The sequence below is a fragment of the Ranitomeya variabilis genome, chromosome 7, assembly GCF_051348905.1.
Source record: "Ranitomeya variabilis isolate aRanVar5 chromosome 7, aRanVar5.hap1, whole genome shotgun sequence".
NCBI lineage: Eukaryota > Metazoa > Chordata > Amphibia > Anura > Dendrobatidae > Ranitomeya > Ranitomeya variabilis.
In genome coordinates, this window is record NC_135238.1 from 229,809,560 (window position 1) to 229,828,439 (window position 18,880).

Sequence of the window (18,880 nt, forward strand, 5' to 3'; positions counted from 1 at the left end):
TGGATTCTGTTAAATCCTAAATTTTAGAAGGGTAAAACACATTGCAACGTGCATTGCCCTCTATATGGCAGCGTGAGGCCAATCAAAGGCGTCATATTGACCTCACGTGGTGGAATGGAGCAATTATGTTGCAGACAGGAATAATGGGTTCTCGAAGGGGTTCTTAGTACAATGTTCCAGTTGCCTGTAATCTCCACTAGGGGGAGCTTACTGCATACAGTCTTAGGCTACGTACAGTAGACTTCTGCACCCCCATAGTAAAACAGATGTGTAAAAACAGTCATGCACAGTTAAATGTCTACATTTTTTAAAACATTTCTTACTATTTACCTAAATTCAGTTTCGTTCCCAAAAATGATGCGAAAAGAAATGCTTGGTAGTTACCCATCCAAAAAATCAGTGCCTGCAACAGGGTGTGGCATTGGTGAAACATATATAGATAAAAAGTTTGATTAGTAATCTGTCAAAAAAGTATTTGAGACACCCACATTTGCTGAGGTAGATAGTTGAAGTTAAATACCTGGTTTTAAGGAATTTATTTAATTTATTTTTTATTTATATTTATTTTTGTTCCCCTGTAAAAACTATTGTGCTGCCTTGCTGCTGCTTTCTAGTGCATTAAGAATGAAGAAAATATATAAAATTGTAAATCAAGTGCAGCAGAACAGATGCAGCTCCACCATATCACTGATTAATCACATTGAACGTGACACTGATGCTGGCACCTTTTCTGTTTCCCTCTACCCCTATCGAGTCTCTGTGTTATTTACATACTACCACTCTTATCTTTTTCACTACTGCAGTTATATGAGTACAACACATACGGTATGGAGCATTTGTCCAGTGTTTTAGAGCTTTTATTTTCATATTGCTATTGCTGAGCTGTGATGTGCTCTCTCTATCAAGACTCACCACAAATTGGCTGCTGAATTCTTGACCTCGGCTTTTATACAGGCTGTAATAGACGCTTCGGATTGGCAGTGCTATACCATGTGATAGCAGGAAGGCATTCTGCATTCTGCAATGTATAAAAAGGCAGTGGACATTTTTTGGTGAGACATGCAAATTAATTCGCAAATTTCATCAGATTCAGCTGAAATCCAATTTGCATCGAATCAATTTGCTCATCTCTGGTCGTGAGTATTTCCAGAAACATGAGTCATTGAAACTGATGCCTGTGTTTTATAGGGATTGATAATATTCAGGGCTCACCAGGCGCTATAAGAAGCGCCATTTCTAGAAGGAATTTCTATCCTGCCATGATGCTTCTAGAGGTGAGGGCTGCAGCCTGACGAGACAATTGTCGCAATGTTACAAGTAATTCTCGTCTATGGATCTGTTGTGACAAGGATGCTCTGCTCTTGTCATGTTTTGCCTCCGTATTATGCAGCATATGTTCCTGCATATCAATTTACTAATGTGCGAAGATGAAATGTAGGAGGATATGGCCCCTTCTTGTCGTACGCAGCGATCTTGTAACCAGCGCAGCTCAAGCTCCTTCATCTCCTCACATTTATTGTGATCTCTAACTAGAACGCTACGTCCTGTAAGAAGAAAAGTGGGGGTTCTACGTCTTCGTATTCTTCTGTATTGAGCTGGAAGATGCTCCCTGCTGCAGAGACCGAAGACGGGATTCCGTCTAATGTAATGCATTCTGACAAGGTGGCTCTTTTAGTTCTGGGTGCTGTAACTAGAGAAATAATCAGTTTTTTAATTTGTCAGAAATACCTGGTCTTCAGTCAAGGAGGCCGGCGTTTCCCCCCTGCTTCAGACAGCACACAGCTGTCACTCATCTTCTTGGCGCCGGGCGCCGCCTCCTCCTCACCGCTGTTTTCAAAAGTAGCCGGCGCCTGCGCTCTTATCCCCTGCCTGGTGCAGGCGCAGTGAGCGCTGCCCGTCCGTCCTCATATGCAGTCCAGCTGACTGCGCCTGCACGGCCGCCCTGCCTGTGATTCCCAGCCCCGCAGTGACTTATGATTTATTCACATTGCGGGGCTGGGATGCACAGGCAGGGCGGCCGCGCAGGCGCAGTCAGCTGGACTGCATATGAGGACGGACGGGCAGCGCTCACTGCGCCTGCACCAGGCAGGAGATAAGAGCGCAGGCGCCGGCTATTTTGAAAACAGCGGTGAGGAGGAGGCGGCGCCTGGCGCCAAGAAGATGAGTGACAGCTGTGTGGCGTCTGCTGCAGGGGGGAAACGCCGGCCCTCTTGACTGAAGACGAGGTATTTCTGACAAATTATAAAACGGATTATTTCTCTAGTTACAGCACCCAGAACTAAAAGAGCCACCTTGTCAGAATGCAGCATTAGTGCTGCACAAGGTGGCTCTTTTAGTTTGAAACGACTGAGGGGGGGGGGGGGGGGGGTGACAGGTTCCCTTTAACAACCTGTCAGACAACATAATTGCATCTCTAAAGATGGATATATAGAAAGATAAACAGAAAATGAGATAGACAGATAATAGTTAGATACATAATATATAGATAGATAATAGATAAATAATAGGTAGATAGATAGATACATGATAGATAATAGACAGATAGATGATAGATACATGATAGATATAGATACTAGATAGATGATAGATATAGATAGATAATATATAGATAGATAATAGATAGATAATAGATGATAGATATAGATAATAGATAGATAGATAATAGTTAGCTACGTAATAGATAGATAATAGATAAATAATAGGTAGATAGATAATAGATGATAGATAGATAATAGATGATAGATAGATAGATAGATAGATACAGGGCCGGACTGGGACTAAAATTCAGCCCTGGCATTTGAAGTTACACAGGCCCACTTGTCACATGGTGACTGTATAATATCTTTGTACACTTGTAGGCAGGGCCGGTTTTAGGCAAAGTGGGGCCCTAGGCAAAGTTTAAAATGCGTCCCCAAATGCTAACATATTGCACATCACACAGAAGCCTTTCTGTTGTATTTACGTGCGCTGAGTTCAGGCCGCTAAACGAGTTTGATCGACAATACTGAAGTTGTTCAACGCTTGTTTCCCGGCCTCTTTCCACCAGCTGAGGAATAATGATGAGACAGAACGATCACTAATAGATCACCATACAGTATCATGTTTTCAGCAGCACATCTACAGTTTACACTGGCAATGTGCTGCTGACAACAAGGCTTTTTGTTCCAGCAAAAACAATCCGAATATGCAGCATTTTACTTGTTTAGTAAAATACACCCCATAGTCCTCTATATATTATAATGTGCTCCATAGTCCTCCATATAGTATAATACACTCCCTATAGTCCTCCATATATTAAAATACACTGCTCAGTCCTCCACATAGTATAATACACTCCTCATAGTCCTCCATATAGCATAATACAATCCTCATAGTCCTCCATATAGCATAATACAATCCTCATAGTGCTCCATATAGTATAATGCACCGCCACAGTCATCCATGTAGTACAATTCACTTCCCATAGTATAATGCACCCCATAGTTCTTCATATAGTATAACGTATTCCCCATAGTCCTCGATACAGTATAATGCAGCCCACATATAGTATAATGCAGCCACCCCAGAGTATAATGCAGCCACCCCAGAGTATAATGCAGCCACCCCAGAGTATAATGCAGCCACCCCACAGAGTATAATGCAGCCACCCCAGAGTATGTAACCCCCATAGAATATAATACAGCCCACCTCCCCATAATATATAATGTAGCCCCCCATAGAATATAATGCAGCCCCCCATAGTATATAACGCAGCCTCCCCCATAGAATATAATATACCCCCACAATAGTATATAACACAGCCACATAGTACATAACATGGCCTCCCCCATAGAATATAATATACTCCCCATAGTATATAGCAAAGCCCGCAAATTATATAGCACAAACCGCATAGTATACAGCACAGCCTGCATACTATAGCACAGCTCGCGTAGTAGATAACACAGCCCACACAGCAGTATTCAGCACAGACCACACAGTAGTATACAGCACAGACCACACAGTAGTATACAGCACAGCCCACGTAGAAGTATACAGCACAGTCCACACAGTAGTATACAGCACAGCCCACAGAGTAATATATACAGCACAGCCCACAAAGTAATATATACAGCACAGCCCACAAAGTAATATATACAGCACAGCCCACAGAGAACTATATACAGCACAGCCCACAGAGAACTATATAAAGCACAGCCCACAGAGTACTATATACAGCACAGCCCACAGAGTACTATATACAGCACAGCCCAGAGTACTATATACAGCACAGAGTACTATATAAAGCACAGCCCAGAGAGTACTATATACAGCACAGCCCAGAGAGTACTATATACAGCACAGCCCAGAGAGTACTATATACAGCACAGCCCACAGAGTACTATATACAGCACAGCCCACAGAGCAATATATACAGCACAGCCCACAGAGCACTATATACAGCACAGCCCACAGAGTACTATATACAGCACAGCCCACAGAGCACTATATACAGCACAGCCCACAGAGTACTATATACAGCACAGCCCACAGAGTACTATACACAGCACAGCCCAGAGAGTACTATATACAGCACAGCCCAGAGAGTACTATATACAGCACAGCCCACAGAGTACTATATACAGCACAGCCCACAGAGTACTATATACAGCACAGCCCACAGAGTACTATATACAGCACAGCCCACAGAGAACTATATACAGCACACAGTAGTATACAGCACAGAGCACAGCCCACAGAGAACTATATACAGCCCACAGCAGTATACAGCACAGAGCATAGCCCACAGAGAACTATATATAGCACAGAGCACACAGTAGTATACAGCACAGAGCACAGCCCACAGAGAGCTATATACAGCCCACAGCAGTATACAGCACAGAGCACAGCCCACAGAGAACTATATACAGCCCACAGCAGTATACAGCACAGAGCACAGCCCACAGAGAACTATATATAGCACAGAGCACACAGTAGTATACAGCACAGAGCACAGCCCACAGAGAGCTATATACAGCCCACAGCAGTATACAGCACAGAGCACAGCCCACAGACAACTATATATAGCACAGAGCACACAGTAGTATACAGCACAGAGCACAGCCCACAGAGAGCTATATACAGCCCACAGCAGTATACAGCACAGAGCACAGCCCACAGAGAACTATATACAGCCCACAGTAGTATACAGCACAGAGCACAGCCCACAGAGAGCTATATACAGCCCACAGTAGTATACAGCACAGAGCACAGCCCACAGAGAACTATATACAGCCCACAGCAGTATACAGCACAGAGCACAGCCCACAGAGAACTATATACAGCCCACAGCAGTATACAGCACAGAGCACAGCCCACAGAGAACTATATACAGCCCACAGCAGTATACAGCACAGAGCACAGCCCACAGAGAACTATATACAGCCCACAGCAGTATACAGCACAGAGCACAGCCCACAGAGAACTATATATAGCACAGAGCACACAGTAGTATACAGCACAGAGCACAGCCCACAGAGAGCTATATACAGCCCACAGCAGTATACAGCACAGAGCACAGCCCACAGAGAACTATATATAGCACAGAGCAGTATACAGCACAGAGCACAGCCCACAGAGAACTATATACAGCCCACAGTAGTATACAGCACAGAGCACAGCCCACAGAGAACTATATACAGCCCACAGCAGTATACAGCACAGAGCACAGCCCACAGAGAACTATATACAGCCCACAGTAGTATACAGCACAGAGCACAGCCCACAGAGAACTATATACAGCCCACAGTAGTATACAGCACAGAGCACAGCCCACAGAGAACTATATACAGCCCACAGCAGTATACAGCACAGAGCACAGCCCACAGAGAACTATATACAGCCCACAGCAGTATACAGCACAGAGCACAGCCCACAGAGAACTATATACAGCCCACATCTCCAGTGGCGTAACTACAAAGTTATGGGCCCCGGTGCGAACTTCCAAATGGGGCCCCCCCTACCCCCCCCCCACCTTCCCCCGCCCCCACAACCCCCCCACCTTCCCCCGCCCCGCTTCCCCTAGATACGCCTCGGACTGTTGCAGGAATCTCCTGCACTGCAACATGGTGTTGGGTGCCAGCACAGCCCACACAGTGGTATATCCAGCACAGCCCGCACAGTGGTATATCCAGCACAGCCCGCACAGTGGTATATCCAGCACAGACCGCACAGTGGTATATCCAGCACAGACCGCACAGTGGTATATCCAGCACAGACCGCACAGTGGTATATCCAGCACAGACCGCACAGTGGTATATCCAGCACAGCCCTCACAGTGGTATATCCAGCACAGCCCGCACAGGGGTATATACAGCACAGCCCGCACAGGGGTATATACAGCACAGCCCGCACAGGGGTATATACAGCACAGCCAGCACAGGGGGTATATAGAGCACAGCCCTCACAGTGGTATATCCAGCACAGACCGCACAGTGGTATATCCAGCACAGCCCTCACAGTGGTATATCCAGCACAGACCGCACAGTGGTATATCCAGCATAGCCCGCACAGTGGTATATCCAGCACAGACCGCACAGTGGTATATCCAGCACAGCCCGCACAGTGGTATATACAGCACAGCCCGCACAGGGGTATATACAGCACAGCCCGCACAGTGGTATATACAGCAGAGCCCGCACAGGGATATATACAGCAGAGCCCGCACAGGGATATATACAGCAGAGTCCCCACAGGGGTATATACAGCAGAGCCCGCACAGGGATATATAGAGCACAGCCCGCACAGTGGTATATAGAGCACAGCCCGCACAGTGTTATATACAGCAGAGCCCGCACAGTGGTATATACAGCAGAGCCCGCACAGTGGTATATACAGCAGAGCCCGCACAGTGGTATATACAGCAGAGCCCGCACAGGGATATATACAGCAGAGCCCGCACAGGGGTATATAGAGCACAGCCAGCACAGGGGTATATACAGCAGAGCCCGCACAGGGATATATAGAGCACAGCCCACATCTCATCTCATCCCCCCCCCCCCCCCCCGATAATGGCCCCACAGTCCGGTTAAAAAGAAAAAAAAAAAAAAACTCTCCTCACCTTTCCTTTTGCCCGCGCTGCTCCTGGCGGCTGAAGTCTGCCCAGGACACTGCAGGTGCGCGATGATATGACGTCATCGCGCACCCGCAGTGTACTGTCAGAGGCAGAGCGGGGAATGATGGGAGAGGAAGCGTCAGGTGACGCTCTCTCCTCCCATCATTGCATTGAACTATACCGGTGTCATAGACGCCGGTATAGTTAAATGCGGCGGCGGCGGCGGCGGCACTGGGGGGGGTTCCGGGGGAGGAACAGTGCAGCGGCCCACTACTGGCATCGGCTCTTCTGGCATTTGCCAGAAGTGCCCGATGGCCAGCCTGGCCCTGCTCAGACCTGCCGGCCCGGGGCCCCTGACCTGCGGGGCCCGGTCGCAATGGCGACCGCTGCGACCGCGGTAGTTACGCCCCTGCACATCTCTTCTCTTCCTCCCCTCACCTCCTCCGAGAATGGCCCCACAGTCCAGAAAAAAAAAAACTCTCCTCACCTCTCCTCGTGCCCAGCGTTGCTTCCTGGTTCCTGCTCCTGTCTCAGCAGCTGCAGTCTGCCCGGGACACAGCAGGTGCGCGATGATATGACATCATCGCGCACCCGCAGTGTCAGAGGCAGAGCGGGGAATGATGGGAGAGGAGCGTCTGTAGACGCTCTCTCCTCCATCATTGCATTCAACTGTACCGGCGTCTATACGCCGGTATAGTTGAATGCGGGGGCGGCGGATTGAGCGGCCCACCACTGGCACCGGCCCTTCTGGCATTTGCCAGAAGTGCCCTATGGCCAGTCCGGCCCTGGATAGATAGATAGATGGATAATAGATAGATAATGGATGATAGATAGATAATTGAAAGATATAGATAGATAATGATAGATAATACATAGATATAGATGATAGATAGATAGATATAGATAATAGATAGATAATAGATAGATAGATAATAAATAGATAGATAATAGATAGATATAGATAGATAGATAGATAGATGATAGATAATAGATGATAGATAATTAATAGATAGATAATAAATAGATATAGAAAGATGATAGATACGTCAAGAGATAGGAGGCAGCACACCGTTCAGAGTGAAAAACTTCTATTTAATGGCGCATATTGGCAAACCACGCCAAGATGGACCATTAAACAGAAGTTTTTCACTCTGAACGGTGTGCTGCCTCCTATCTCTTGACGTATACTGAAGGTTTGGTGGATACCTGGGGGCTTGGCACCCAAAGAATATTTACTAGTCTTGCTCTTGTTTTTTATTTTTATAGATAGATAATAGATATTAGATATATAGATGGATAGATATGAGGTAGATGGTAGATACATATATATAGTTTATTGGTCTATTTATTTTATCTTTATCTTATGTGTGGTGCCCACCCCGACGCGCGTTTTGGGATGAGCGTTCGTCAGGGTGTGATGAACGCTCACACTGAAATGTACATCGGGGTGAGCGCCACACACAGTCCCTGGACGACACAGGTATTGTGCTTCTAAGGACTTAGTTGTAAGGATTCTTTCATTGCACATACTGTGACATAACATGGAGCAGTGTACAACTTAAGCATGCAGACCTTTACTTGCATTTCTACCACATATGGCAATGGTGACAAATCCCACAATAGCATATTATTTTCCCCCTAAGGCTCCATTAGCACCACATATATTGTGCCGTTTTTTTCTCCTATTGTTTAGGCCGCTTATATATCTATATACGTTATATAGGTTATTGGCCGTCAGTATGTTACATCCTATATAGATTTTTTTTGCTCTTATAGATGGTGTCCTAGCTGGTGTTGTGTCCAGTCATTATTACACTGTATAAACACTACATTTAGCTTTACATTATGCAACCCTGCATCATCCACCCAGTCTGACTGGCTCCTGCGCAGGCATACTTCTCTGGCCTGTTGAGGGCAGAGCAAAGTACTGCAGTGTGCAGGTGCCGGGGCTCTTTGTGTCCGTCATTGGACGTTAAGGGGTTAAGCCACTTTGTTACCATTTTGCCAGTATGCTTCAGGTCATTGTCCTCTGAGGAATGGCATTATGTTAGGTCCTGGAAACGAGAATCGCCTATATGTGGCTTCCAGGTACACATGAATTGGCCAATTTATGCGCTAAGTTTTCTCAATCTCTCATATTTCTAATGCAGTAATGCAATTCAATTTTCATATTTCATGTTTGCATGCTTTGGTGCTACAGAGTGCTGCCTTTTTTGTTTGACTGTATATGAGTTGGTGACTCTAGGTTAGCACCTGTTCGCACTTAGTTTATGTTTGGATGTGACAGTCAGTTTTTTTTAAATTTATTACTCCAAAAGAAACATAGAAAATGCACAATGACCTTAATTTTTGGAGACATGTCCTGTGGTCTGATGAAACTAAAATTGAACTTTTTGGGTATAATGACCATCGTTACGTTCGGAGGAAAAAGGGAGAAACTTGGAAGCCTAAGAACACCATCCCCACTGTGAAACACGGAGGTGGCAGCATCGTGATGTGGGGTTGTTTTGCTGCAGGAGGGACTGGTGCACTTCACAAAATAGGTGGCATAATGAGAAAAGAAGATTATGTGGCAATACTGAAGCAACATCTCAAGACATCAGCCAGGAAGATAAAGCTTGGGCGGAAATGGGTCTTCCAAATGGACAATGACCTGAAGCATACTGCCAAAATGGTAACAAAGTGGCTTCAGGATAACAAAGTCAATGTTTTGGAGCCGCCACCACAGAGCCCTGATCTCAATCCTATTGAAAATTTATTGGCAAAGCTGAAACGGCCGGTGCAGGCAAGGCGACCTACAAACCTGGAGCCGTTACAACAGTTTTGTCAAGAAGAATGGGCCCAAATCCCAACCAACTATTGTGAGAAGGTTGTGGAAGGAGATCCCAAACGTCTAACCCAAGTAATTCAGTGTAAGGACAATTGCACCAAATACTAATGAAATGGATGGAAACTTATGACTTTGCAGTATGTAATAAAAATTTCCTTAAACCATTCTTTCTCTCATTATTTTGGCATTTGGCAAATATTAATAATTATGGTAATTCTAACGGACCTAAAACGGGAAAGGTTTATTCTGATTTCATGACAGATATTGAGAAAAACCTGCAGATGTGTCTTTATATAGTGGATGTGAACTTCTGGTTTCAGCTGTATCTGTGGATATATCCGGTTTAGATAAGAGTCAAGGACACATCTGTAGATTTTTCTTCCCCTCTGTCCGCAGTGGGTGACATCTCTGTTCTTGTACCTCTCCGGTGACATTTATACATGGATATTGTGGGCAGAGCGAGAGGTTCTGCTGACAGGTGAAGAATGGCGTCTTCTCTCCAGAGCCTCAGCATTTATCATCTTCCTAGGAAAGGTCATACACAATGCAGATGTTGGCCGCCTTATTCCTTATCTGTGCTCCAAGGGGAACAGAAGATCTCAATCGAGGTCCAGGAATGAGCCCCGGTCTCATCTTTATTACATTTCTGCAATGACCAGTTCATTACCAGGGGACGGATACATTGTTACTGAGATGGCCACCTTCTTATCCTCCTGATAATCCTGTTACCTCCTTAATTCTTATCAGCTGATTTCACTGTTTCTGTCTCTGGGAAATCAGTGACTGTATGCACTATATGGTAGCATTTAGACGCTGTGTAACATTATTATTAGGGTCTGTTTGGTGGTACTATTAGCATGAAAGTAGCATTTAGGCACCATGTTACAATGTGCTTGGGCTTTTGGGATCTGTATGGTGCTAATATTTGTTCATGCAATGATAACAGTATTTTAGCACTGTGACATCAGCTTGTAATGCTAGTAATAATTAGGTGGTATATGACTATTATTTGGGTATCTTATGATAATAGTATTTAGCTGATATTTGGCATAATTATTCGGACATGCTATGATGGTAGTATTCACGCAGTGTATGGCACTATTATTCTTGCATGCTATGGTGGTAGTATTTAGGCAGTGTATGGCACTATTATTTTGGCATGCTATAGTGGTAGTATTTAGGCAGTGTATGGCACTATTATTTGGGCATGCTATGGTGGTAGTATTCAAACAGTGTATGGCACTATTATTTGGGCATGCTATAGTGGTAGTATTTAGGCAGTGTATGGCACTATTATTTGGGCATACTATAGTGGTAGTATTTAGGCAGTGTATGGCACTATTATTTGGGCATGCTATGGTGGTAGTATTTAGGCAGTGTATGGCACTATTATTTGGGCATGCTATGGTGGGAGTATTTAGGTAGTGTATGGCACTATTATTTGGGCATGCTATAGTTGTAGTATTTAGGCAGTGTATGGCACTATTATTTGGGCATGCTATGGAGGTAGTATTTAGGCAGTGTATGGCACTATTATTTGGGCATTCTATGGAGGTAGTATTTAGAAAGTGTATGGCACTATTATTTGGGCATGCTATAGTCATAGTATTTAGGCAGTGTATGGCACTATTATTTGGGCATGCTATGGTGGTAGTATTTAGACAGTGTATGGCACTATTATTTGGGCATGCTATGGTGGTAGTATTCAAACAGTGTATGGCACTATTATTTGGGCATGCTATAGTGGTAGTATTTAGGCAGTGTATGGCACTATTATTTGGGCATACTATAGTGGTAGTATTTAGGCAGTGTATGGCACTATTATTTGGGCATGCTATGGTGGTAGTATTTAGGCAGTGTATGGCACTATTATTTGGGCATGCTATGGTGGGAGTATTTAGGTAGTGTATGGCACTATTATTTGGGCATGCTATAGTTGTAGTATTTAGGCAGTGTATGGCACTATTATTTGGGCATGCTATGGAGGTAGTATTTAGGCAGTGTATGGCACTATTATTTGGGCATTCTATGGAGGTAGTATTTAGAAAGTGTATGGCACTATTATTTGGGCATGCTATAGTCATAGTATTTAGGCAGTGTATGGCACTATTATTTGGGCATGCTATGGTGGTAGTATTTAGACAGTGTATGGCACTATTATTTGGGCATGCTATGGTTGTAGTATTTAGGTAGTGTATGGCACTATTATTTGGGCATGCTATAGTCGTAGTATTTAGCCAGTGTATGGCACTATTATTTGGGCATGCTATGGAGGTAGTATTTAGGCAGTGTATGGCACTATTATTTGGGCATGCTATGGACGTAGTATTTAGACAGTGTATGGCACTATTATTTGGGCATGCTATAGTCGTAGTATTTAGGCAGTGTATGGCACTATTATTTTGGCATGCTATAGTGGTAGTATTTAGGCAGTGTATGGCACTATTATTTGGGCATGCTATGGTGGTAGTATTCAAACAGTGTATGGCACTATTATTTGGGCATGCTATAGTGGTAGTATTTAGGCAGTGTATGGCACTATTATTTGGGCATACTATAGTGGTAGTATTTAGGCAGTGTATGGCACTATTATTTGGGCATGCTATGGTGGTAGTATTTAGGCAGTGTATGGCACTATTATTTGGGCATGCTATAGTGGTAGTATTTAGGCAGTGTATGGCACTATTATTTGGGCATGCTATGGTGGGAGTATTTAGGTAGTGTATGGCACTGTTATTTGGGCATGCTATGGAGGTAGTATTTAGGCAGTGTATGGCACTATTATTTGGGCATGCTATGGTTGTAGTATTTAGGTAGTGTATGGCACTATTATTTGGGCATGCTATAGTCGTAGTATTTAGCCAGTGTATGGCACTATTATTTGGGCATGCTATGGAGGTAGTATTTAGGCAGTGTATGGCACTATTATTTGGGCATGCTATGGAGGTAGTATTTAGACAGTGTATGGCACTATTATTTGGGCATGCTATAGTCGTAGTATTTAGGCAGTGTATGGCACTATTATTTGGGCATGCTATGATAGTAGTATTTAGGTAGTGTATGGCACTATTATTTGGGCATGCTATGGTGGTAGTATTTAGGCAGTGCATGGCACTATTATTTGGTCATGCTATGTTGGTTGTATTTAGTTAGTGTTTGGAATGTGGGAGGAAACTGGAGAACCAGGAGGAAACCCACGCAAACACGAGGAGAACATAAAAACTCCAAAGATGTATACTGATAAGGATTCTAGATTGTGAGCCTCATCGGGGACAGCGATAATCATGTCTGTAAAGCGTTGTGGAATTAATGGCGCTATATAAGTGAGTAAAATAAATAAATCATTAGTAGTATTTAAGTGGTATGCGGCACTATTATTTGAGCATGCTGCGGTGGTAGCATTTAGTCACTTTGTAGCATGATTGTTTGGGCATGATATGGTAGTACTATTTAGGCACTATGTGGCACTGTGATTAGGGCTGTGTTTTCCATAATATAATGAGACCAAGCACGGAGCAGAATACCGGGAATGTGCTCGTCTCATGAGGATTGTCACATATAAGAATTATTTTCCTTTGACTAGATGCAGGATTTTTACTGAGGAGTTAATAGGACGTTTTTTGGAACAGGATTTACGCCGCAAAGAATAAAAATGTCTTGCAAGACTGGATCTGCCGTTCCTTTATAGTCCCTCTTTTATGTTCCCCACAATAAGCGCAGGAAAGGTTACTCGATCTCTCGCCGGCGTCTTCATCTCTGCAGGCGCAGCGTATTTGTTCTAGCCCAGCAAGGTGGTTTAGCATTCGCTGTCATAATTATGAAGGGCTGCGAGGCTCCGCTCAGACACATCAAAGAAATTCTGCAATTAGACGGTTTACAGCCTGTCCTGTCTTGAAGGTGTAGAGGAGGTTTATAGGAACATTTCTCTAGAGAGCAGCATGGCGGAGGCGGGTGAACGTGTTGCCTACTATTTTAATGGCCCAGGCGCTCTTTTATGATTGGAACTAAGAATAACTTCTCTATGTGACATTTCTCCTGAGCTTCTATGGAGCATTTGATATTAAAGATGTGTATGGCTCACGTCCTGTATCATGTATCGCTCGAGTGGCATTTTCCTCTCCTTTGAGCATCACACAGTTCCTTTTTTTCCTGCTCGCTATTTACATTCATAAAACGCCCTCAAAAAATGAGTCTAGATTATTATAGTGCACTGTGAGTAAGAAAGAGGGGGAAGAGGGAGGTGCAGCTGCAGATACGTACATAGAGTTTTAATAAAGCAATATCGCATAAACGGTAGAGGAAATGTCCATTTTTGAGAATTCTGAGTGAATCCAGATTATCACCATTAACCCACATTCATATTTCGCATTGACAACTCCTAAAAATATTGCACATTTTTACGAACTATTTTTCACATTTATGGAATGTCCATCTTCACAATAAATTAAAAAAAAAGCAAAATAAGTATCTGTCTTACATATTGTAGCTTAAAGTGAACTTTCTTTTCAGCATTGGTTACTGATTGGTCATTTCAGCCCACTTTACAGCAGATCGGAAAGCAAGATTGAAAAGGTGGGGTAGTGATGTACTGACATCTAGAGGCCAATAGCAGAACTGCCATATTTCTGAATTAATATGTATTCCTGCAGCTGGCTCATTTCTGTAGTACCGAAGATCGAATGATGGGGACATAATTATGCTATTGAATGTATTAAAAAGTAATAATAATTTACCCAAAAGTAGCACACCTGTACAGAAATCTTATGAGTTATAGTTAGAAATTGGACAAGATAAATATCAGCAAGAGATTTCAGTGTCCTTCCTCAGTCAGCAGTGGTTAGTGCTTAATAAATGGCCGTCTAAATACTGGAAAATTAGGATTGTACGGTAAATCCACCTAAGAAGTGGAGCTCTATGAGAAGTTATATGAGCTGAGTGCTCGGAGGGAGATGTCACGTTTGTCATGAAATCTTATTATTATTGTCACAGTTCCCGCTCAGCAGAACATAGGTTCTTGTCACCTAAAGATAAGCGTGACTTTCACTCCCCGTGGTTTCTAATTCACCAGTTCCCATGATGCTGTCATTCTACTGATCGGTCTATTAATCACTCATTTCATGGATGAATATTAGGCTAGGTTAATATTTGTTATATGTTTAATCTGTAAGAGATTATTTCTCTTCAGATTTTTGCCTGCAAATAAAATTAAATTATTTTGCAATTTTCATATTGGCCTCTAGGTGTCAGCACAACAGCAGAAAGCCACTTCTTGCTAAGGCATCTCACTTTCAGGACTGCTGTAAAGCTTGTTGTAAAATGGGAAAGGCGTCTGAAATGATACAGTAAAGCTGATTAAAAGCAAAAAAGAACAATTGCAGCATTTGTTTTGTGTCTGTGATATATACATTATACATTTATTTCTCGTTTTGTCCTCCCCTTGGTATATAACTTGCAATTTTGTGGCCGGCTGATGTCACTGCTATGAACTATAATCAGCACTTGTAATCAAGATATCACCTTATCAGTATTATTTATATATCATAAATAATATATATATTATTATTATACATATATAAAGACTAATTCACTGTCCGCTTCCTTCTCCAGCCGTCTCCGTGATGAGGTACAGCGCATCATCATTTGGATTTGCAGTAAGTTTTCTGTATTAATTACTCACAATTTATTATTAATTGTCATATTTGCCATCAGGGAGATCATGAGAAGCAATTTATGAAAGGGTTGTCCCATTAGGGCAATCCTCTGTCCATACGCCATACTAGGGCATAGGGACATCATAGAGGCATGTCACCCCCTCCCTATTGGAACCCCTTTTTCTGTTACCTAGAATGACCCTGACAAGTAGCAGCTTCCACTCTGGAGGACTTGCGCCTCCATTTTCCATGCAATACCTCATTGCACCTGTAGTGGCCACTGCAGAGAAAATGAGCAGCCAACTGCATCATCTCCTAAAAATAATCAAAGGGATTGCATTAAAGGGGTTGTTGTGATGAGTCAACCCCTTTGGGCCAAAAAGTCTTAATATATTCCCTGCTGGTTGATACGGGGTCTTCCTCAAGCCTAAGTCATTTGATACACAAATAGTCTTCATCACACTTTAAAAAGACAACAGACCTCATACCTCCTAAACAGATACAGGCAAGACCACTCAAAAATCCAGAGTCAAACCCCAAACCTCTTATTTTATTCCCACTTTTTAAATTCATCATAAATTAACCTTTTTTTTGCTAATTTTTAAAGTCTTTACTTTGGTGGCGAGGCTCACAAGATCCTCATGGGCGTGTCTTTAGTTTGCTTTGCATTATTACCATGTGAGCATCGCCCCCTTGTAAAGACCATAAAAAGTAGCACTAAATAAAAAGTCCATATCTCTGGAACAGTATAGCAAATTAAAAAGAAAAAAATATATATAGGTGGCACTAGAGTTCTAGTCCTCTTCCTCTTTGAAGAGACAATTTGCATAATTAGCATAATTCCCAGAGGAGCATTGCGGCTTTAAGTCTCCTCATCTCGGCATGCTTAGCATGTCAGTCTCCGCAAGGAGAAACGATACTTCTTGGATTGAAAAAAAAATTTTTTGCAAGAATATAATAAGAGCAAAATCTGGCCATTTTTCACTTGGTGTCAGGTCCACTTTAAAGAGTAAATTACATTTTAATTTTTTCATAAATCAATGGTACATGTGAAAATAGAGGATTTTTCTAATACAAAATTTCTTACCTGTGGCCAAACATTTTTGTATGCCTGATCATAGCACCATAGACCTGAAATTACTTGTATTGAAAGGTATCTTCAAATCTCAGAGAGACAGGAGAATCTGTGAGTATAAACTTATGACAACATTTGACACACTTAGTGCAGGAATGAATGTGTCGCATGGATTTATGTCTTTTGACATCAATTAAGGAATTTGCACTTCAGACCTTATGGGGCATCATAACAGAACCTGACCCCAATCAGAGGACAATAAAACATTCACTCCTTATCTATGAACTGTTCCAATATTTATGGACACAGCTGTTTATCACACTCCCATAATGACAGTTCTGTGCTGTGTTATTTATAAATGTGTGATTCTTCAGATGTTGTATTAGTCTTTGCCTGATGAAGAGACCTGAGTAGTCTCGAAAGCTTGCAATTTGCTACCATCTTTTCAGTTAGCCATTAAAATGTATCAACCACTGGTTAGCCATTAAAATGTATCAACCACTGAGGACTCTCAATTCCAAATATTATTCTATCTATTGGCTAACACGATACAAAGAGATATATATATATATATATATATATATATATATATATATATATATATATATATATATATATATATATATATATATACATATATATATATATATTTATCTTTCCTGTAGCAAAAAGAATATACACCCACCAGTCTGGATAGTAATAGTATCTATTGAAATCACTGTTGTTGCAAAGTTATTGTAGTTCTGAAGTGAGATTATTATTAGTTTCTGAATTTTTATTTTTTTTCAATTAAAATATTCATAATTTTGGTTCTGGTGTTAATAAAAAAAACTCTCATAATTTGCAGCATGGTATGGTCTTCAGCCGAGTACAATAGTCATCAGGCCGACGTAGATGTTCTGATTGGTTTCCCTGCCACCATTGTCCTGTTCCAAAAATATCCGCACTCGTCTGCGTAATCTGGGACTCCATTGCCTTCTTTTGTTTTGGGAGAACTGATAATAATAAAGCTGCTTCATCTTCTCGGTGGATATTTAGAGATTAATTTTTTCAACTGATCGCCGTTCTCTACTGTAAACCGCTGGGGGCGCTGTCACTCAGAACTATTTTACCTGATTTTATTTTGAACTTTTTACTCCCTGGCTGCCATAAATCAAATGTTGTAATGAAATCAGTGCACAAATCTAATGGGAGGAGTAACAGGGAGATAATGGGGGGGAGAGACAGGGAGATAATGGGGAGGAGAAACAGGGAGATAATGGGTAGGAGAAACAGGGAGATAATGGGGGAGGAGTGACAGGGAGATAATGGGTAGGAGAAACAGGGAGATAATGGGGGAGGAGTGACAGGGAGATAATGGGTAGGAGAAACAGGGAGATAATGGGTAGGAGAAACAGGGAGATAATGGGGGAGGAGTGACAGGGAGATAATGGGTAGGAGAAACAGGGAGATAATGGGGGAGGAGTGACAGGCAGAGAATGGGAGGAGAGACAGGGAAATGATGGGGAGGAGTAACAGGGAGATGATGGGGAGGAGAGACAGGGAGATGATGGGAGGAGAGACAGGGAAATGATGGGGAGGAGTAACAGGGAGATGATGGGGAGGAGAGACAGGGAGATGATGGGAGGAGAGACAGGGAAATGATGGGGAGGAGTAACAGGGAGATGATGGGGAGGAGAGACAGGAAGATGATGGGGAGGAGTAACAGGGAGATGATGGGGAGGATAGACAGGGAGATAATGGGGGAGGAGTGACAGGGAGATAATGGGAGGAGAGACAGGGAAATGATGGGGAAGAGTAACAGGGAGATGATGGGGAGGAGTGACAGGGAGATAATGGGGAGGAGTGACAGGGAGATGATGGGAGAGGAGAGACAGGGAGATGATGGGGGAGAGACAGGGAGATGATGGGGGAGGAGAGACAGGGAAATGATGGGGAGGAGAGAGCAGGGTCTGTGCGCTGCGAGAAGCCCGGGTGACTCTGGGACTACAAGTTTAGTTTCTGCAACTTGTTTTCCTATGGATCTAACCATGATGAAGACAAGGAAAAAGAAGTTAGGAGGACAGCTGGCTGACATTGGAAGCACCAGGAAAATGGCATTCCCACTCGAGCCCAAATTACGTCCCAAAGACCCCATACCATATAACATGACCCCCGATTAATCAGACCCCCAGTCCGTTTCCTACCCAAAATCTTTATGCACTCCGAGCCCCCCATTCATCATTGCCATT

The 18,880-nt window shown here is 43.0% G+C and overlaps 1 protein-coding gene across 1 annotated transcript in view; it reads left to right on the forward strand.

Moving 5' to 3' along the window:
- Positions 1–18,880, forward strand: part of TMEM163 (transmembrane protein 163) — a 128,554-nt gene that overhangs the window by 51,919 nt on the left and 57,755 nt on the right. The window contains exon 3 of the mRNA XM_077273046.1: positions 15,531–15,574. Within this exon, the coding sequence (XP_077129161.1) occupies positions 15,531–15,574 (44 nt within the window). The remainder of the gene's footprint in view (positions 1–15,530; positions 15,575–18,880) is intronic.